The 22605-nt window shown below is 44.5% G+C and overlaps 2 protein-coding genes across 4 annotated transcripts in view; one reads left to right on the forward strand and one right to left on the reverse strand.

The window, feature by feature from the left end:
- Nucleotides 1–18900: 18900 nt before the first annotated feature.
- On the reverse strand, nt 18901–20804 carry LOC129463936 (uncharacterized). Its single transcript, XM_055244658.2, has one exon. It carries the CDS (start codon nt 20571–20573, stop codon nt 20151–20153), a length of 423 nt encoding a protein of 140 aa, XP_055100633.1. The 5' UTR covers nt 20574–20804; the 3' UTR covers nt 18901–20150.
- A 27-nt stretch (nt 20805–20831) lies between these two features.
- DOCK9 (dedicator of cytokinesis 9) overlaps nt 20832–22605 on the forward strand; it is a 296690-nt gene continuing 294916 nt past the window's right edge. For all 3 annotated transcript variants that reach the window (XM_055244502.2, XM_055244500.2, XM_055244508.2), the window contains exon 1: nt 20832–21310. In XM_055244502.2, the coding sequence (XP_055100477.2) occupies nt 21182–21310 (129 nt within the window). In that variant the 5' untranslated portion in view covers nt 20832–21181. The remainder of the gene's footprint in view (nt 21311–22605) is intronic.

Genomic DNA, 22605 nt, shown 5'->3' on the forward strand with positions numbered 1-22605 from the left:
GGGATTACAAGCGTGAGCCACCGCGCCCGGCCACTATTGTACATCATCTTCAAAGGTCAACTCATCTTTGATAATTGCAGATAATTAAGAGTTGGATGTATTAGGTCCAATGGTTGATTTTGATTATTCATTTTTAATGCTGAAAAATGAAAGTATTTCTCTATTTAATAAGTTCATTGCTATGGCAACCCCAACGAAGTAATCACAACCTTGTAAATCAATAAGAATAAAGTGTTTGTAAAATACACATTTATATAATTATATTTGTTCCATATAATTATATATAATTATATCTTAGATTTAAGTATTCCTTTTATTTGATACTGTGTGTTTTACGGAAAACTACATACTTTATTTGTGAGATGGGAATGCTCCCTGGATGGCTGAATGGGAGTGAGAGGAAATATTCTACCCTAGGATCCCCTAATATGCCTTCAAATGCATTTTATAGCATTCGTCATGCTTTAAGAAAGGTTCATTAGACTCAAATAGCAATAGAAACCGTGTTGCACATTTCCCTCCCACATTTTTACACCACAGAAATGTGGATCTGTCTTAAAATTGGTAGCATGATAATCATTACTGACAGAGAGACCATGATAATGGTCATTGCCTGTGAACATATGACCTTGGTTGTTATTCATAGTTGAACAACTGGACAACTGAAATTCCTGGTATTTAATCAATAAACCATTTAAGATCCACATGTGGGAAGAATATGAGTCCTGGTGTTGTCAGAAAACATTCCATTGATATCTTCTGATAATATCAGGAAAGTGTCAGCAATGGATGAGGGAAACCCAATTTGTTACATTTTCCTTTTATGGATCATGCTCTTGATGAAGAGTCCAAGAACTCTGCCTAGTCCTAGGCCCCAAAGATTTTCCCTTTTTTCTGCCTTCTTTTTCCCTTCTTTTTAGAGATAGGATCTCAGTATTGTCACCCAGGCTGGAATATAGTGGCACAATCATAGCTTACTGTAACCCCCAACTCTTGGGCTCAAGTGATCCAACTGTCTCAGCCTCCTGACTAGCTCAGACTGCAGGTGCACATCGCCACACCCAACTATTTTTTTTTTTTTTTTTTTTTTTAGAAACAGGGTCTTGCTATATTACCCAGTCTGGTCTCGAACTCCTGGCCTCAAGCAATCCTCCCGCCTTGGCCTCCCAAAGTGCTGGGATTACAGGCATGAGCCTGTAATCATCAAATAGTTTCAGTAAAAATAAATCGAGAATACTGCCTTCATTTAAAAACCTGAGAATTGTTCCTTCCTCTTTTATTCTTCTGAAGAGAGTGTATAGAATTAGTGTTAATTCTTCTTTAAACATTAGGAGAATTGTCCAGGAAAACCATTAGGGCCTGCAGATTTCCCTTTTAGAAATTTTAAAATTGTAAATTAAGCTTCGTTTATGCATAGGACCGTTCAAATGATGTTTTTCATATTGGATGAATTGTAGTCGTTTTTGTTTTTGTTTTTTTTTTTTTTTGATTGAGACAGGATCTCACTCTGTCACCCAGGCTGGAGTGCAGTGGCGTGATCTCGGCTCACTGCAACCTCTGCCTCCCGGATTCAAGCAATTCTCCTGCCTCAGCCTCCCAAGTAGCTGGGATTACAGGCATATGCCACCACGCCCGGCTAATTTTTTTGTATTTTTAGTAGAGACGAGGTTTCACCATATTGGCCAGGCTGGTCTTGAACTCCTGACCTTGTGATCTACCCACCTCGACCTCCCAAAGTGCTGGGATTACAGGCATGAGCCACCGCGCCTGGCCTGTCGTCCTTTTTTTTTTTTAAGAAATTGGTCCATGTCTTTTAATTTGTCAAATGTATGTATGTAGAGTTATTAATAATGTTTTCTTGTTATCTTGTTATGTCTGCAGGGTCTGTAGTGATATCTTCTCTTTCTTTCCTGATATTGATAATTTGTGTCTTGTCTCTTTTTTTCTTTGTCTGTCTTGCTAAAGATTTGTCAATTTTATTGATCTTTTCAAAGAACCACCTTTTTGTTTCATTAATTTTTCTCTATTGTTTTTCTATTTTCAGTGTTGTTGATTTCTGCACTTTGTTTCTTTCCTTCTATTTGCTTTGAGTTTATTTTGCTCTTTAAAACAATTTTTTTTTTTTTTTTAGACAGGGTCTGGCTCTGTCACTCGGGCTGGAGTATAGTGGCCTGATCTTGGCTCATGGCAACCTTGACTGCCTGGGCTCAAGTGATCCTCCCACCTCAGCCTCCTGAGTAGCTGGGACCACAGGTGTGCGCCACCATGCCTGGCTAATTTTTGTAGTTTTTGTAGAGACAGAGTTTTGTCATGTTACTCAGCTGGTCTTGGACTCCTGAGTTCAAGCGACGTATGGCCTCCCAAAGTCCTCAGATTCCAGGTATGCTGCACCCAGCCTATATTTTTCTCTTTTTTATTTCTAGCTCTTAAGGTGGAATTTTAAATTACTGATTTTAGGGTTTTTTCTCTACAAAAATATATGCACTTAGTATGGTACTTATATATATTTCCCTCTTAGAATTGCTTTGTCCTACAAGTTTTGATATATTTTCTTTTTTTTTTTTTTTTTTTTTTTGAGACGGAGTCTCGCTCTGTAGCCCAGGCCGGACTGCAGTGGCGCGGACTCGGCTCACTGCAAGCTCCGCCTCCCGGGTTCACGCCATCCTCCTGCCTCAGCCTCCCGAGTAGCTGGGACTACAGGCACCTGCCACCACGCCCGGCAAATTTTTTCTATTTTTAGTAGAGACGGGATTTCATCGTGTTAGCCAAGATGGTCTCGATCTCCTGACCTCGTGATCCGCCTGCCTCGGCCTCCCAAAGTGCTGGGATTACAGGCATGAGCCACCGTGCCCGGCGATATGTTATATTTTCATTTTCATTCAATTTAATGTATTTTTTTTCAATTTCTCTTGAGACCTCATCTCTGGCCCCTGAACTATCTAGAAGTGTGTTGTTTAGTTTCCAAGTGACTAATTTCTAGTTTGATTCCACTGTAATCAGGGAACACACTATGTATGATTTTAAACAATCTTTCTTTCTTTCTTTCTTTCTTTCTTTTTTCTTTCTTTCTCTCTTTCCCTCCCTCCCTCTTTCTTTCTTTCTCTCTCTCTTTCTTTTCCTTCCTTCCTTCCTTCCTTCCTTCCTTCCTTCCTTCCTTCCTTCCTTCCTTCCTTCCTTTCTTTCTCTTTCTTTCTTTCTTTCTTTCTTTCTTTCTTTCTTTCTTTCTTTCTTTTCTTTCTTTTTCTTTCTTTCTCCCTTCCCTCCCCTTCTCTTCCCTTTCTTCCCTCCCTTCCCTTCCTCTTCCTTCCTTCCTTCTTCCTTCCTTTCTCCCTTCCCTTCCCTTTCCTCCCTTCCTTCCTCCTTTTCCTCTTTCTCCCTTCCTCCCCTCCTCCCTTCCTCCCCTCCTCCCTTTCTCCCCTCCTCCCTTCCTCCCCTCCTCCCTTCCTCCCTTCCTCCCTTCCTCCCTTGCTTCCTTCCTTCCTTCCTTCTTCAGACTCTCACTCTGTTACCCAGGCTGGAGTGCAACGGTGTAATCACTGCCCACAGCAGCCTTGACCTCCTGGGGTCGATTCTCCCACCTCAGCTCCCTGAGTAGCTGGGACTACAGACATGCGCCGCCATGCTTGGCTACTTTTTGTGCTTTTTGTAGAGGTGGGGTCTCCCTATGTTGCCCAAGCTGGTCTCACACTCCTAGGCTCAAGCGATCCATCTGCCTTGACCTTCCAAAGTGCTAGGATTACAGGCATGAGCCATCATGCCCGGCCTTAATTCTTTTACCTTTCTTAAGGTTTGTTTTGGATGATCTTCTTTTCCAGTATCTTAACATGGAAGATTATGTTGCTAATTTGAGATCTTTTTCATTTTTAGAAAAATTCAATGGCTTTTAATTAAAATTCAATTTGCACATCTGTCATCGTGATCAATTTTAGAGCCATTTTCATTACTCTAAAAAGACATCTTACACCTCTTATTTGTCGCCCTCAATCTTTCCACGCTATTCACTCTCCTAGGCAATTGCTGATCTACTTTCTATCTCTACCTCTTTGCCTACTGTGGACATTTCATATAAATAGAATTATATGATATGTGGTCTTTTGTGACTGGCTTCTTTCACTTAGCATAATGTTTTCAAGGCCCATACATGTTGTAGCAGGTTTTAATACTGCATTCGTTTTTATGGCTGAATAACATTCAATTGTATGGTTAAAATACATTTTGTTTGTCTGTTTACCAGTTGATGGACATTTGGGTTGCTTCCATTTTTTTTGATATTATGACGAATGCTGCTATAAACATTTGTACACAAGTTTGTGTGTGAATATATGTTTTCAACTCTCTTGGATATATAATTAGGAAAGGATGTGCTTGATCATATGGAAACTCTATGTTCAATCATTTGAGGAGTTGCCAAACTCTTTTCCAAGGCAGGTGCACATTTTATATACCCATCAGCAGTGTATGGGGGTTTTAATTTCTCCACATCCTCACCAATACTTATTATCTCTTTTTTATATTATGGCTATACTAATGAGTATGAATGGTTTTATTTTTTATTTATTTATTTATTTTTGAGACAGGGTCTTGCTCCATCACCCAGGCTGGAGTGCAGTGGCATGATCACAGCTTGTTGCAGTCTCAACCTTCTGGGCTCAGGTAATCCTCCTGCCTCAGCCTGGAACCACATGCATACCCCACCACACTTGCCTAATGAAAAAAAATTTTTTTTGTAGAAACTGGGGTCTTGCTATGTTGCCTGGGCTGTTCGTGAACTCCTAGCGTCAAGTGATCCTTCTGCCTCACCCTCCCAAAGTGCTGGGATTACAAGCAAGCCACTGTGCCTAGCTATGAATGTTTTTTCACGTCTTTCATTTATATTTTCCTAATGGCTAATAATGTGGAGCATGTGCTTATTGGCTATTTGTATACATTCTTTGAGGATGTCTAATTAGGTTCTTTGTCCATTTTTAATTGAGTCATTTATCTTTTAATTGAATTGTAGGTGTTCTTTATGTATCTTAAATACAAGTCTCATCAGTTATATGATTTGTAAAAATTTTATCCTATTTGATATCTTTTCGTGTTATTAATAGTGTCCTTTGAAGCACGAATGTTTTTCATTTTGAGGAAATCCAATTTATATAATTTTTCTTTGGTTGCTTGAGCTTTTGTTGTTGTGTCTGAGAAACCATTGTCTAACCCAAGGTTGTGAAGATTTATGCCTATATTTTCTTCTAAGAGTTTTATAGTTTTAGCTGTTATATTTAGGTCTTTGATTTATTTTGAGTTAATTTTTACATATGGTATAAGGTAAAGTTCCAACATTATTCTTTTGCATGAGGATATCAAGGTGTCCCAGGATAATTTCTTGAAAGAACTATTTTTCCGCATTAATTTTATCTGCACCCTTGTCAAAAATCAATTGACCATAAATTCACGGGCTTATTTCTAGACTTTTAATTCTACTCCACTGATTTATATGTCTTTCCTTATTCCAATGCCACAGTCTTGATTACTGAAGCTTTATAGTTATTTTTCAAATCAGAAAATGTGAATCGCCAGATTTGCGGTTTTCAAGATTATTTTGGCTATTCTGGGGCCCTTGGATTTCCATACGAATTTTAGGGTCAGTTTGTCAATTTCCACAAAAAAGGAGTTGAAATTTTGATAGGCATTGTGTTGAATCTCTACTGCTACCTGTTTTTGCATTGGCCATAAACTCAGAATGGTTTACATTTTGAAATTGTTGAAAAAAATGTCAAAAGAAGAATAATATTTCATGTCAAGTGAAAATTATACAAAGTTCAAATTTCCATGTGTATAGAGTTTCATTGGAACACAGACATGCTTGTCAATTTTTGTATTACCTATGGCTGCTTTAGCACCACAGTGGCAGAGTGGAGCAGTTGCAACAGAGACGTTTTGGCCTGCAAAGCCTATAATATTTATTAACTGGTCCTTTCCAGAAAGTTTGTTGACTCTTGCTCTAGACAATGGCAAAGACTGAATAATTATTGCCTGAAAGTCCAAGCAAAATCAAACCCTAGGACTACAATCTTGGGCTGGAATTTTTCCTCCTGTTCAAGGGGTTCTTGTTGTGCTATGTTTAGACCTGACGGAACTTGGTTTTTAAATGTTTTTCTAGTGTGGTATGTAAATGTAGAAAGAGAGTGGCTGGAAATGCATGTGGCAAGAAGGAAGATGAAGAGGGAAAAGATGAACTCTGTGGGCATTAATAGAGCAGTATAGAGTTCAAATATCAGAGGTGGAGGGAGCTTAATAATCTTTTCATTTTTACAGGTGAGGAAAGTGTGATTCAGGAAGTCTTCTCAGAAATTACATAACATCTGACTCTCGTCTTGCAGTCTTTTGACAACCTTGCCTATCTTTAGACAGTTATATGAGATATACACTCATACTCCAATAGATAATGAGGCAGCAGAATCGGGTCTTGAAGCAGGGAACCTAAGGCTCATTCAGGCTGACTTCCTAGAACTAAATCAAAAGGAAAGCCCCAACGTTCCACAGCTAAGTAACAAAAGGACTGAGGCTACCCCTTTTGCAAACCCCCCCACCCTTTTTTTCTGCGTGGCAGATGGAAAATTGAACGTATCTCTGATTGGTTGCTTTTTGCAACCAATCAGACGTTTGCATAGAAGTGTAACTTTGTAACTTCACTTCAGCCTCTGATTAGTTGCTTTCCACAACCAATCAGACTGATGATGGGCCGCTAGTTTATTTACATAGGTGTACACCAAGTAACCAATGGGAAACCTCTAGAGGGTATTTAAACCCCAGAAAATTCTGTAAAGGGGCTCTTGAGAATCTATGCTCAGGCCGCTCCCATCCTTTGGAGTGTACTTTTGTTTTCAATGAATCTGCTTTTGTTGCTTCATTCTTTCCTTGCTTTGTTTGTGCATTTTGTCCAATTCTTTGTTCAAAACGCCAAGAACCTGGACACCCTCCACCAGTAACAGATAATATTTTATTATTTTCTAGAGTGAGTTCCCATCAGTTTGTCATCTCTGTTCGGAGAATGTTCCCATGCCCTACTCAGGACACTCAAGTTGAAGCCTACCAAGAAAATTGGAGCTTTGCTAAGAGCAGACTGCCTGCGGAAACCCTTACTTTCTGACATTGACAGTAGAATTCTGTTTTGCATGTGCTAAAAACTGTGATTACGCGGTGTTGACAATGCACCTGACAGTTGGATATCACCTTATTTTAAAGCCTGCAGGCCCCTGAGTCTTCAGTTCACTCATGTACTATCAAAGACACGTGAAAAGGCAAAGAGTGAGCAAAGAACAGAGATCAAAGTTGGGGCATTAAAAGTTATATTATTATTTTCTTCGGTTAAACTCTATTCCTTCTTAGTATGAATGAAAGGGAGATCTGTGATTGGATTTCCACTGATTGCCACCCCGCTAATCCGTGTCACACGGACAACGTCAGCTGCAGCAGCTCGGGGTTGTCGGTGTAGATCTGAGCTGAGACTTAGCACGCTGAGAGGATGGGAGAAATTCAGCAGCTGCCAAAGGAGGAGCTGAGAAGGAGAAACGTTTCCATCAGGCTAATGAAACCTGTCAGCAACAGCAGGGGATCCAGAGCGCGTCCTCCCAGAATGCAAGAGGAGCGGAAAAGCAGCCAAGAAGAAAGGAGGGAGGAGGGGAGGAGGAAGAAACAAGGAATTCATAATTATACCAATTATAGCAGGAGTAGGAGGAGTTTGGCAGGAGGGGTGGTCATGAAACAAAAGAAAACAATTAAAGTATGGCTCAACAATTGGCAAACTGCTGACTTTGTTCTCTGAACATTTCCCCTAGGGAGCAGCTTCTGCTGGGGCGGTGGTAGACGTCGATGTGCCTAAGCCTTAGGGTCTTCTTCACCCTGGGAGGGGCGCTGGCAATGGGTTCAGATGGTCTGAAGTTTTTACAAAATCTGCGGAAGGAAAGTATCATAACTGCCGTCAGTTAAGCCTACTGTGTCTTTCCACCTCGGCTTCTCTCATGGAGAGTTTTGGGGTTAGTTAAGGGGAAGTTGAGTTAGGAAGGCACCATATTAACTGCACTTTACAAAGATGTTTTCGGACATTTCAATAAAAGCACACGAGAAACCATAAAGTCCTATTTTTTTCTTTTCTTTTGATACAGAGTCTCACTCTGTCGCCTAGGCTGGAGTGGAGTGGCGCAATCTTGGCCCACTGCAACCTCCACCTCCTGCCTCAGCCTCCCAAGTAGCTGGGATTACAGGCACCCGCCACCATGCCCAGCTAATTTTTTGTATTTTTAGTAGAGACAGGGTTTCACCACGTTGGTCAGGCTGTCTCAAACCCCGTCCTCAGGTGATCCACCCGCCTCGGCCTCCAAAAGTGCTGGGATTACAGGCATTAGCCACTATGCCCTGCTGATAAAGTTCTATTTAGACATACATAAAGATAGCTTATTTTACAATCCTTATATTTATTTATTAAAGAAAGTAGAGAAAAATTAGGTAAAAATTAGTGGGATATGAAACAGAAGAGTTAAGATGAGTGATTAAGTCAATAGGAGTTATTCTGACACTGAGAAGGAAAGTATAACACAAAACTTCCAGATTATATCAAAGCCAATCATGCATTAGGAGTAAGGGATATTCTGTTAGGAGAAACAAATGGTTCTATATTTAGATTATTTGCAATCTGAGTAATAAACAGTTGTGAATTATATGAACTCACATAGAATTAAGCCTGGCGTGGTGGCTCATGCCTGTAATCCCAGCACTTTGGGAGGCCAAGGTGGGAGGATTGCTTGAGCTTAGGAGTTTGAGATCAGCCTGGGCAACACAGCTAGACCCTGTTTCTACAAAAAATAAAAAATTAGTCATGTGTGGTGGCATGTGCCTGTAGTCCTATCTAACCAGGAGGCTGAGGAGGGAGGATCACTTGAGTGCAGGAGGCTGAGGCTGCAGTGAGCCATGATCATGCTACTGCACTGCAGCCTGGGCAACAGCACGAGGCCCTGTCTTAAAAAAAGATAAAGAAAAATAATTTAAAATCTATGTGGGTTAAACATGAAATATTGACATTGGTAAGGAGAACATAAAATTCTAAAAAAATATTTTTTTGTTAAGACGCAGGGTCTTGCTCTGTTGCTGATATGGTTTGGCTGTGTCCCCATCCAAATCTCATCTTGAATTGTAGTTACCATAATCCCCACGTGTTGTGGGAGGGACCTGGTGGGAGGTAATTGAATCATGGGGGTGGTTTCCCTCATGCTGTTCTCGTGATAGTGAGTGAGTGCTCATGAGATCTGATGGTTTTATAAGGGACTTCCTCCTTCACTCGGCTCTCGTTCTTCTCCTTGCTGCCACCACATGAAGAAGGATGTGTTTGCTTTTCCTTCTGCCATGACTGTAAATTTCCTGAGGCCTCCCCAGCCATGCTGAACTATGAGTCAATTAAACCTCTTTCCTTTATAAATTACCCAGTCTTGGGTATGTCTTTATTAGCAGCATGAGAATGGGCTAATACAGTTGCTCAGGTTGGAGAGCAGTGTCCAGTTCATTACTCACCATAGTCTCAAACTCCTGGGCTCAGGGGATCTTCACACCTCACCCTCCAAAGTAGCTGGGACCACTGGCATGCATCACCATGCCTAGCTAATTTTTTGTTGCTCAGGCTGGTCTCAAACTCCTGGCCTCTAGCAATCCTTCTGCCTTGGCTTCCTAAAGTGCTGGGATTACAGGTGTGAGCCATTGTGCCCGGTCTCCATAAAACTCTTAATGTAATGTCCAATACAATGAGGACATTGATGACAAACCAGGTAATGAATATTGTCAACTTGAGGACTCAGACACAGAAAAACTGAAAGTATCCTAAAATATTACAGCTCATACATAAAATAAATTTGTTAGTGCTTTCCTCAAATTTGACAAAATCCAAGAAAGTTACGAGATGTTACCAACAACTAGTTGCTTTGATAGAAGTAGAAAGAAGCATTTCTAAACTATCAATCATTTTGAAATGTCAATTACCAATGCTTAAGTAAAGATAATTTTCTTTCTATTCTTGCCAAACAAAATATTACAAAATCATTGTCTTTTTAAGAGGCTATCAGAGTGTCTGCAGACAAAAATTATAAGAAAAAAAGCATTTTAGAGATGCATGAGAAAATTTGTTTATAAAAATACTATTGTTTTAGGATTATGTGATGTTTGTGGTATTAAGTAGCTTAAAAATTATAATTTACATGATTTTTCTTAAACTAAATATCTACTTTTGTACTCTAGTTGATATTTAAAACTTCGTATTTTTACCAGAGGACCCCTAGAAATTGCGTATGATTCAGGCCACTTGACACAGGATTTGCCCATTCTTGTAAATTTCTAGGTGTCCTGCCTTAAGAACAGCCCCTCTTCACACTCAAGTGACTTTCATGCTCCCAACTTTTCGCTATTCCCTTCTTGGAGATGTATATATATTCATATATACAGTTTTATAATTTTTTTTTTTTTTTGAGACGGAGTCTCGCTCTGTCACCCAGGCTGGAGTGCAGTGGCGCGATCTCGGCTCACTGCAAGCTCCGCCTCCCTGGTTCACGCCACTCTCCTGCCTCAGCTTCCCGAGTAGCTGGGACTACAGGCGCCCACCAGTATGCCCAGCTAATATATATATATATATATATATTTTTTTTTTTTTTTAGTAGAGACGGGGTTTTACTGTGTTAGCCACAGTGGTCTCGATCTCCTGACCTTGTGATCCGCCCGCCTCAGCCTCCCGAAGTGCTGGGATTACAGGCGTGAGCCACCACGCTGGTGCAAATTTTTATTTTTAAAAAATGGAGATAAGGTCTCACTATGTCACTCGGGCTGGTCTCAAACTTCTGGCCTCAGGTGATCCTCCTGCCTCAGCCTCCCAAGTGCTGGGATTACAGGTGCAAACCACTGCGCCTGGCCAACTTTATTCTTATTTTCAGGACCGTGTTGGGTATTTTGAGTTCCTTGCATCTCCATATGAATTTTAGGATCAGGTCATCAGCAGCAAAATAAGACGACTGGGATTTTAATAGGGATTATGTTGAATTTATATGTCAATTTGGGGAGTATTGTCATCTTAATAACATTAAGTCTTGCAATCCAATATTACGGTGTGTCTTTTACTTATTTAGGTTTTATTTAATTTCTTTCAACTATGTTTTGTGGTTTTCAGTGTACAATGTCGAATTTATTTTGTTAAATTTAGTCCCAAGTATTTTATTCTTTTTGATGCTATTGTAAATAGCTGTTTTTCTAATTCCATTTTTAGATTATTCTTTGCTAGTGTATAAAAATAAAGTTGATTTTTCATATTAGTCTTGTATCTTACAACCTTGCTGAACTTGTTTATTAGCTTTAGTAGTCTTTTTGTGGATTCCTTAGGCTTTTCTATAAACAAGAGCATGTTAGGTCTTTGTGGAAAGTTTTGCAACATTAATGCAATCACTACCTGTTATAGGCCTATTCAGATTTTCTATTTCTCCTACATACCAAGTTGACAGTTTGTATCTTTCTAGGAATTTTCACTAAGGTGTGTTCTTTAACAGTTATTTTGTGACCTCTCTTTGATAGCAAAATTTTTTTCCTGAAAATATCTTTATTTTGCCTTCATTCTTGAGAGGTAGTTTTACTCAGCATAACATTCTTGGTTGGCAGGTATTATCTGTCTGCACATTGGTGTTGTGCACTGTTTTCTTTTTCTTTTTTCTTTTCTTTTCTTTTTTTTTTGAGAGAGTCTCGCTTTGTTGCCAGGCTGGAGGGCAGTGGTGCAATTTTGGCTCATGGCAACCTCTGCCTCCCAGGTTCAAGCACTTGTCGTGCCTCAGCCTTCTGAGTACCTGGGTTACAGGCATCTGCCACCACGCTCGGCTAATTTTTGGATTTTTAGTAGAGACAGAGTTTCATCATGTTGGCCAGGCTGGTCTCGAACTCCTGACCTCAGGTTATCCACCCACCTCAGCCTCCCAAAGTGCTGGGATTACAGGCATATGCCACTGAGCCTGACCTATTCCGTTGTTTTCTAGCATTCACTGATGTTGAGCTATCTGTCATTTACCTTTGTGAGCAGTCTGTCTTTACATTCATGATCTTCTCTTTGGTTCTGCAGATTCATTATGATGCAGCTAGGTATGGATTTCCTCTTATTTCTCTCTCTTACTATTTCATGTTAGATTTTTTTCACTTTTCCTCCATTTCTTTCAACTCTTTCCTCATATCTTCCATCTGATTCTCTGTCCTGCATTCTGGATTGTTGCAGACTGGGTTCTCCATGAACAGATGCTGAGATGAAGTTTGGGGTGATGTTTATTAGGAATCAACACCTGTGAAGGGAAAGAGGAGGATCCAGGTGTGTGCAGAGAGAGAAGTTGAACAGTGATGCAGGCTTGACAAAACATTTGCCCACTAACAAGAGAGCTTTGGAATCAATATCGTCTGTCAGAGTTTTCCCACATCAGCCTGAAACCGCCACAACTTCCAGCTCCTACTTTATTCCTTCACTCAGTGTGAGCTTCCCTGGCAAGTATGTGATTACTGGTGAGGTGCTTTCTGCAGCAGAAGCAGAGGCAGACGACCCTGATGGACCCAGCAGTCAAGGCTGTCCTTTTTACTCCCTGGGCAATAAGCTTTTCCTTGCAGGGGGACCTAGGTGGTGAATCTCTGCATCCACCCATGCATTATTCCTTCTGATCTGTCTTTTATTTTTACTAGTTCTTTCTTTAGCTGCCCCACTCTGATTTTAACCTGTTTGTTGAATTTTTCTCAATGAAATATTTTATTTTGTCAAGAACTATTTACATATACATGTATCTTAACAGTGATTGTTCTAAAGATGGAGTAGGGAGCACACACTGAGCTGTGTACAGCAATATTGGCACTCTTAGATAGAGGATCCCAGGAGCGAACAAGCTAAACAGAGTCTCTGGGTCATGATGGGCTTCGGCTTCCCTGAGAGGATACAAAAGCCCTCTGGGGAGTCATTGGGCAGGGCCGTGCATTCTGGGAAGCACTGGACTTAGCACAGTCAGGACACCTGCCCAGGCTGTGTTCTAGCATGTTTGGCTAAGATGTTGCAGGATTGTCTTGAACTTTCCCCACCCCAGTTCTGAAATCAACTCTTTGTTTGGGAAGCCTTGGCTCCTTTTATTGGAGATTGCTACTTGGAAAGCAAGTTCTAAGTGCTAGATGTGCTCATTACTATGAAAATGACTGCTTGTAAGACATTTTAGTGGATGGAACTAGAAAATACATGTATGTATACACACACACACACACACACACAGTAGTGTGCTGATGAATGTTCAACAGTTGGCTCTCTGGGGAAAAAAAAAATCCCCGATTTGTAGCATTTACCAATTTCGTTGGTGATAATACTCCCATCTTTGTCAATCTAAAAGTCAGTTTAATATCAGCCTGCTGCAAAATTCTTATTTTATTTAATTAATTAATTTATTTTTTTTGAGATGAGTCTCACTCTGTCGCCCAGGCTGGAATGCAGTGGTGTGATCTCGGTTCACTGCAAGCTCCGCCTCCCAGGTTCACGCCATTCTCCTGCCTCAGCCTCCCAAGTAGCTGGGACTACAGGCGCACACCGCTACGCCTGGCTAATTTTTCGTATTTTTTAGTAGAGACGGGGTTTCACCGTGTTTGCCAGGATGGTCTCTATCTCTTGACCTCGTGATCCGCCCGCCTCAGCCTCTCAAAGTGCTGGGGTTACAGGCGTTAGCCACCGCGCCTGGCCAGCCTGCTGCAAAATTCTTGAAAACTGAGCTGGTACAGGCCAGTGGCATACCACTGATGTGATATATATGGACTTAGCTCTCTCTCTCTGTCATCTATCTATTAAAACTCATGAGTTTATACTGATATCCCCAAAGCCAATCCAACACCACAGGGTTCATTCTTTCCTTCTTCCATATTTTTAAATCCTTTCTCTGACAGTCAGAAACCCACTTCCCATTATCAAGAATATATTATTTTCTCAATCTTGAAATATACAGAAATTCATTTCAGAATATCTAGTCCATACCTCTGCAAATCAATCAAACAAACAAAAACAGCCAGCTTACCAGAGTTCAATACTTTTTAGAGTTATTTTGGTTAAAGATCTAATGGCATATAGTTCATATACTTTGTTCAAAGTTACTGGGGTTTGTTCTTTAAAAATGTTTTGACTTCAGGCCGGGCGTGGTGGCTCATGCCTGGAATCCCAGCACTTTGGGAGGCCGAGGCGGGCGGATCACGAGGTCAGGAGATCGAGACCATCCTGGCTAACATGGTGAAACCCCGTCTCTACTAAAAATACAAAAAATTAGCTGGGCGAGGTGGCGGGCGCCTGTAGTCCCAGCTACTTGGGAGGCTGAGGTAGGAGAATGGCGTGAACCCGGGAGACAGAGCTTGCAGTGAGCTGAGATTGCGCCACTGCACCCCAGCCTGGGCGACAGAGCGAGATTCTGCCTCAAAAAAAAAAAAAAAAAAAAAAAAGTTTTGACTTCAGTGTGGTTACATTATGATTATATAGGTCTGTCCATGTGTTTGTTTGTATTCCATTTTAGATTCTTCTTTCTTTTTTGTTTCTTGAGACGGAGTCTTGCTCTGCCGCCAGGCTGGAGTGCAGTGGCGCGATCTTGGCTCACTGCAAGCTCCGCCTTCTGGGTTCAAGCGATTCTCCTGCTTCAGCCTCTCAAGTAGCTGGGATTACAGGTGTGTGCCACCACCCCAGCTAATTTTTGTATTTTTAGTAGAGATGGGGTTTCACCATGTTGGCCAGGATGGTCTTGATCTCTTGACTTTGTGATCCGCCTGCCTCTGCTTCCCAAAATGTTGGGATTACGGGCGTGAGCCACTGCGCCCGGCTGAATTTTCTTTATTCTTGTTAATTTTATGTTCTGCCTTATTATTTTTTTGAATATGTAAAACATTAATATCAAAAAGAACTGTACAGAAAAGTGTATTCAGAGAAATATCACTCAACCTGTGTTCCCCATTCCTCCTCTTCTGCTTTGTTCCCACCTAACGTCTGAAGGTGACAAACTTAGTATACTATCTCTAGCTATACTTCCTGTGTAGGTTGGGGGAGTTTGGTAAAAAGAAGCAGATACTAGCACACTTTCCCTTATTTTTTACCCAAAGACAGCATAGTTCAGTTGCTTTTTTTTTTTTTGCTTTTTAAAACAACATATCCTGAAAATCATTTCACATATATTAATAGATATCTTTCTCATTCATTTTCTCAGTTGAATAATATCTCTTTGTGTGCATGCACCACATTTGCTCTATCTCCACTATTTGGGTATTTAGACATTTTCCAATATTTTGCCATTATAAATAATGCTTCAATGAATAACCTGGTGCATAATATTTTCTTTCTGTTTAAGGTGTATTTTCACAGAAAATTCCTAGTAGTGGGATTGCTGGCACAAATGGCAAATGCATACACATTGTGTTGTCAGATATTGCCATATTCCACTGCATAGCAGTTGTGTCACCTTGCATCTCTACCAGCGATGTGTGACAGTGCCTGTTTCCCAATAGCCTTTCCACATACAGTGTGATACCTTATAAATTTTCCAATTTGGTGAGAAATTGTATATCAGTGTAGTTTTCATTTGCATTTCTTACATCATAAATGAGGCCAAACACCTTTTCATATGTTTACCAGCCATTTTATATCTTTTCTGTGAATTGTTTGGTCATGAATTTCCCCCATTTTCCTATTGTTTGGCTGCCTTCCTGCTTAAATTTTGAAAGTCAGCTGGAGAATCTTCAAGAGCCTGCAGTGAAGTCAAACTGTCTGCTACTCCAGGTGTGGTCTGTAGGTGAGCAGCATCTGATTTAGGCGCTTGACATCACCTGGAATTTGTTAGCCCTGTAGGATCCTGGGCACCACACCTGACCATCTCAATCAGAACTTGCATTTTAACAAGATCCACAGGTGACTTATACACATAATAAAATGTGACATGCCCTCATCTCAGCTATCTCTTAAAGACCTCATATTCCATTTCCTCTAAGAATGTCTCCTGAGTAAAACAGAAGTGAAAGAGGGGATTACATTCCTCCAGTAACATGAACCCTAAGTGGTATCTGGAAACATAAGTGTTAGATTAATTGTAATACCTTTCCCGGATGCTCTGTCTTGAAGAGTTATGTTTTCTACTTATGTTACCTAGTGGAATAAACAAGAGCCCACTTCTAAGCATGACTTGATTAATTTTAAAAAACAAATTTGTAAAAAAAAAAAAAAAATATGAGTTTTTAGGTTGGTGCAAAAGTAATTGCAGTTTTTGCCACTGTAATAAAAGACGCAATTACTTTTGCACCAACCTAATAAATGAAGTATAAAGGTAGTGAATGTTCATTAAAAAATTCAGTCAGGCCAGGCACAGTGGCTCACACCTATAATCCCAGAACTTTGGGAGGTCAAGGTAGGAGGATCACTTGAGCTCAGAAGTTTGATACCAGCCTGGGCAACATAGTGAGACCCTGTATCGACAAATAGTAAAAAAATTAGGTGGGCATGGTGGCATGCACCTGTCCTCTGAGCTACTTGGGAGGGTGAGGTGGGAGGACTGCTTGAGCCCAGGAGTTCAAGACTGCAGCGAGCTGTGATGGCACCACTGCTCTCCTTCCTGGGCAACAGAGCAAGAATCTGTCTCAAAAAAATAAATAAATAAATAAAATTCAATCAGTGCAAGGATAAAATAAAGAACGAAAGTCTCCTTTCACACTTCCCTGTGACAGTGCACAGAAGTGCCTCCTTTTTATGGGTCACTTGTTATTTTTGCTAAAAACAGACATGCTCTTTCAAGATATATCCGGAAAAGATTTTAAACTAATTATATGTTATTAAGACACATACAAATCCTAAAGCAAACTGAACAAGGAAATGATGTAGTAAGAGGTTATCATTAAACATGAGTAATGCTTGAATTATAAATTTGGGTGTAGTACAGTCATTTATATGCAAATTTCAGAACTGGCTGCAATTATATTTCATCTCCACTACCTACTAGTATCATTTTCAACAGAAAGAAAAGCTTTCTTCCTGTAGTTTGGAAAAACAAAGATGAGGTTACTCCATCAAGCTAATGTAGGTGGATGTATCTTCTACTGTACCTGAGACACCATCCACCCAGCCCAGCCAGAGGTCAGCCTCATCCCAGGTAGCCAGGTAGCACCCTCTTTTGGGCTGATGCTCTGCCCCTCTGTAGGTATGACTGCTCTCCAGGAAATAGTGATGCCAAAAGAATTCACACAATTCCAGGCCCACTCTGGTTTAAATTTTAAAAATAGCCTTTGGCCAGCACATTGGTTTCTCAGGACTGCTGTAACAGTTCCACAAACTGGGTGACTTAGAACAACAGAATTTCTTCTGTCACTGTTCTAGAGGCTAGACGTCTGAAGTCAAGGTGTCAGCAGGCCATGCTCCCTCTGACGACTTTAGGGAAGAATCCTTCCCCGCCTCTTCCAGCTTCTGGTGGTTCCCAGTGATCCTTGCTGTTCTGTGGCTTGCAGGTATGCAGTATTCTCCTTCCTACCTTTGTTGTCACATAGTATTTTTCCTTTGTATATGTATTTGTGTCTCTTCTTATAAAGACACCATTCAGGCTGGGCGTGGTGGCTCACGCCTATAATCCCAGCACTTTGGGAGGCTGAGGTGGGCGGATCACCTGAGGTCAGGAGTTCAACCTGACCTCAGCCTGGCCAACATGGCGAAACCCCGTCTCTACTAAAAATACAAAAAATTAGCCAGGCGTGGTGACAGGTGCCTGTAATCCCAGCCTCCTGGGAGGCAGAGGCTGCAGTGAGCTGAGACTGCACTACAGCACTCCAGCCTGGGCAACAGAGTGAGGCTCCATCAAAACAAACAAACAAACAAACAAACACCATTCGTATTGAATTAGGGCCCACCTATTCCAGTAGGACCTCACCTTAAGTTGGTTACATGTGCAAAGACCTATTTCCAATAAGGCCGCATTCACAGGTACTGGGTTTGGAACTTCAATATATCTTTTGGGGGAGTACAATTCAACCCAGAACAGTAGGCATCAAGTTTCTGCTGAAACTTTAACACTAGGAATGTCCCATTTGTTATCAACAACACTTCACCAGGAAGAAGAGGCTCCCCTCTGGGTTGCTGGGTCCATCTTCCTGGGCTTAGTTCACACGTTTCCATGCTGCCTTGTCTGTCAGAACCTGTGCTTGGTTAGACATTGTCAATGACTACTGTTGCCACATTGTGTGTTGTTCTCTGCTTCCTAAATGAAAATCTGCCAATTCTAGAATATACTGAATCAGCAAGCAGGTACAGAATTTAGGAGTGGTAGAGATATGGATAAAATTGGTAGGTTTGGGGAATTCTTCACTTTCCAGATATACATATATTTAAATAAAATTTATGGTAGGTCATTGTCTTGGACTGAGCTCCTGAACTAGGCCCCAACAGACCAAACTAAAATGAAGCCACTGTGTTAAGTGCCACGTAACTAAACAGACTTTAAAAAACAGGAAAGTCCCAAAAAGGGCCAGTTTTCCAAAAACCAGGAGATTCACAGCAACCAGTCAAACGGGGCCCAGTCAGCCTGAGCCAGCTAAGGCAGCCCCCTCTGCTTTAACCCATAAAGGAGAGTAACCTGAAGTTACCCAATGTGCTTGCTTTCTGCACTAGGCTTTTCCCTTGTTTCTGCTTAAGTTACCTTAACAGAACCCAGCAGAGCTCCTGTCTATTTTGTAGTCAGAATGGTGCCTGGTTCATGCATTGCTAATAGAAGCCAATTAGATCTTTAAAACCATTTGTTGAAATTTTGTTCTTTAGACTACACGCACACTCTATGTAATCATATAGCTCTTAAAAAAAGAAAAGAAGAAAAAAGAATATAAAACCCTACAACCTTAGGTACTTTTGTTGTTTTTAATTTAAAAAGACAAAATTGTTCGCCTTGTATAGAAGTAGATACAGCTTAGAGAGCCAAGGTAACAAGAGGAGAAGTTTGGGTTGTCTGGTACCTTCGAGGGAGTCAGAAGCCTAAAGGAAGGCTCTAATTCACGATTCTCAGAAGACAACTGTTGTCAACAGTTCAGATGAGATCTGAGCGGCCACACTCCTGCAGCTGAAAGGTGTCAATGAGAGCTGAGTTGCTTTCACTGAACAGAGTGCGTTCCCCGGGGAGGCAGGGAAAGGCCGGCTTGCACCTGCTCTGTCACCCAGCTCCACTCTTAGGACAGAAGAGGTCTGGAAAATGTCTAGGCCATTCCCTCATTTCACGGAGGAGGAAATGGGTTAGTGTGTAATTGTTTTTATTATCACACTTGTTTTATCTTCCGATCTGTCAGGCTCGCTCAATGCTACATCCTGCAGTCCCCACCCACTGGGGGAAACAATCCGATCCTGCAAGTAAGTATTGAGTGCTGACGGCATGCCTCACCTCCAGACCTGCCCATTAAACCCAGAACGGAGGTGTTTTGCTCTCTGCGCTAGATCGGTATTTTCCCCTACCACTTTAAGATTACGCTTCAGGCCAGTGTTAGGCTTTCTGGTGGGGTGGGACGCAACAGGCGGCCTCCTCCACCGCAGTGCTGGCGGCTATGAAACCTTCTGGGTACTTGGGCGGGAGGCGCGGCAGGGCTTCTCCCAAAACTGGGTTTTCCAGGCCACCGCTCTCTGCGGAGGCCGACCCGGCAGGTAAGGAACTGTCCATCGGAAGGCAACGGGCGTGGCGTGAGTTGCCCGACCAATCAGCAGAGCCGCCCTTCAGTCAGGCTCCCCGCCCGGGGTACCCGCCCAGTCCCCAACCACCGAGCATGCGCCGCGGGCCTGGCGCAAATCCCCGCCTGGCGCGCCCTCTCCGCGGCCCTGTGAGGGTTAGGCTGCGCTGGGCTTCCTCAGAGAGAAAGGGAGCCGGGGCGGGAGGGGACCCTTAGGGACGGGAAAGCGGTTAGGGTACTGGGGGGAAAGTCCCTCACAGGGTGGCTGTCGCTAGCGGCCGCCAGCTCTGCGTCACGGTGGGCTCGCAAGCCGGCGCATCCCGGTTTCCCTGGTACCCCGCCTGGCGGTCCGGCGCGGAGGGGCGGCAGACCGGCTAAATCGGCCCCCGTGAGGGCCGCCGTGTCACCTGAGCCCCTTCCAGGCCGTTGTCCTCAGATTACAGGCGACATAACCCAGGCCCCGAAGTATTGCCCACGTCCAAGGTGACGCAGCTGGCCGTCCTGGCGGGCCGGAGTCTGGGAGTCTCCCACGCCTGGCCTGGCCCAACCGTCATCGTCCCGCCGTGAGCTCCGTGCCTCCGGGGACCGAACGGTGGGGAGGCTGAGGCGCCACACGAGCGCGCGGCGCCCCGCTCCAGGTTCCAAGCAGGGACGCTCCGTCCAGGTCCGTCCGTCCGGCCGCGCGTTCCGATCGGTGCCGCATAAATAAAGGCTACTTTCCTGAGACCTGCGTCCCCGCAGAGGCCCCGGGCGCAGAGGGGGGCGTGGTGCACCGAGCTCCGACCCTGCCGGTGACATCGGGGTCCCCTCGAGCGCAGCCGGGCTCCCTGGGCAGGAAACCCTGCTCCGAGACCGCGCATCGTCCGGCCTCAGCTGTGCGCCCTCTTGGTGGCGTGCGCAGTCAGTCCCCTTCTCCGGTCTTCGGACGTGCGGCCCGGAGCGGAGGCGGCCCCGACCCCCCACCTTCCCCAATGAGGGTCCCGCGCGGCACACCGCCCCTGCCAGTCCGACCGCCTAGCTCCAGCGCCGGGCCGCGCCGACCTGCCTTGCCCGCCGTCCCGCCGCGCTGGCCCCTCCTCCGCCCTCCGGGCGCCCCGCCCCGCCCGCGCCGCGCCGGACACCCCGCCCCGAGGAGGCGGCCCGGCGAGTGGTCGCCGAGGGAGGCTGGTGGCATGGGGGAGCCGCAGCCGCCACACGCACGGTCGCCCCGAGCGAGCCCGGGCGCTGCTGCGATCGCGGGGGGCCGCGGACGCCGAGGGGGGCGCCTTGGGGCGTGACACGGCGCAGAGGGCGCGGCCCGGGCTGCGGCGGCCGGACTCGCGGCGACCAGCGCGGGGAGCGGGCGGCGGCGGCGCCGGCGCCGGGAGCAGCGGGCGGAGCGGGCCGGGCGCCCAGGGCGCACCTGGCGGCGGCGCGGCCGGGCCGGGCCGCAGGAGCAGGCGGAGGCGGAGGCGGCGGGGGCAGGAGGATGTCGCAGCCGCCGCTGCTCCCCGCCTCGGCGGAGACTCGGAAGTTCACCCGGGCGCTGAGTAAGCCGGGCACGGCGGCCGAGCTGCGGCAGAGCGTGTCTGAGGTGGTGCGCGGCTCCGTGCTCCTGGTGAGTGCGGGACGACCGCGGGCCGGGGGAGGGTGGCGGGGGCGCAGGCAGCAGCGGGCCCGGGCTGGGCGCCTCTTAGTCGGCAGGGCTGAGGCAGAGCGGCCGACTCTGCTGGGTCCGCGGAATCAAGAGGTGGGGCCGGCGGGAGGGAGTTGGACAGGGGAGAAGAGAAGGTCCATGGAGGGGCTGCAACTCCCAGACCCCTCCCCGCCACCCAAGATCTGTCCCCATCGGTGTTCCCTTCCTCCTGGGAAATTTCCGCGGAGTGACGTCGCCCTCTCACTCTTTTCACCCCGCTCTCTCCCAATTTACCTGCTTTATGTCAACTGGGAAATTACACTCTTCCCCCTCCCCCGCATCCCTCCCCTTCCGTGTTTTGGAGGGGCGCAGGGGAATTGAGGTGGGGGCTTCCTCATCCAGTCTGCGCTCAGGGTGGGAGATGCCCCTGCGAACCCTTTGAGTTGGCTGAACTCCAGGAGGGAAGGACTTCGGCATCCTCTCCTGCGCCCCCCACCTCCAAGCCGGTATCCTGAAGTTTGGCCGCCTTTTAGGAAGGCTTGGGGGGCATGATGGGAACCCTCGCTAATTTAGTATTGGTGCAAATTCCTGTGACGTTTGGGGGTTCGAAGCAAGCAAAGCCATCAGCCCAAAATGAATCTTCCCGTGGCAGAACGTCTTTAGAGAATAGGCCTCTGGGTGTGAGGAAAATGAAGTTTTCAATTAACTTTTTCACAGCCAGCGCTGGTCCTGCTGTATTTGGAGACGCACTACAACCCGATTCACCTGGATGGTGCGAGAGTGGAGCGACGTTTGAGCAGGAGCGAGCTCTGCAGGGCAGCTGGAAACTTTTAGCAGCTCCTTGCGTTGCCGCCGGCATTTTTCTTGAAACGGGCTTGTTTATGGGTGGGTGTGACTTGTGTTTGTTGGAACAGTGCAAGAAGATGGGCCTTGGAAGTGGTTGTCTGGGTTTTGTGGGGGATCGTCGGGGCAGAGTGCCGGGCCCCTTAACACGGGCGGATGCATCATTTTGGTGGCAGATCGATGCCCTTCCTGGGCAGACACAGAATTGCGTGAATGACGTTTGTGGAGATTGGAGATGAAGCTTCGCTGATTTCTATATCTAGTTTGCTCAGTTTGAATTTTCTCTCGATTGCTAGCTCTGCCAACTCATTCCAGATTTCTCAAACTCCAGTTTGATCCATAGTAAACAAGGATTTAATTTTTCTATTTTAGGGAAGTCCATTAGGTAAGGAGTAGAGCAGGAGTTGGGAATAGACCAGAACCTAGCCATCTCT

Source organism: Symphalangus syndactylus, chromosome 15 (genome assembly GCF_028878055.3).
Source record: "Symphalangus syndactylus isolate Jambi chromosome 15, NHGRI_mSymSyn1-v2.1_pri, whole genome shotgun sequence".
Classification (NCBI taxonomy): Eukaryota; Metazoa; Chordata; class Mammalia; order Primates; family Hylobatidae; genus Symphalangus; species Symphalangus syndactylus.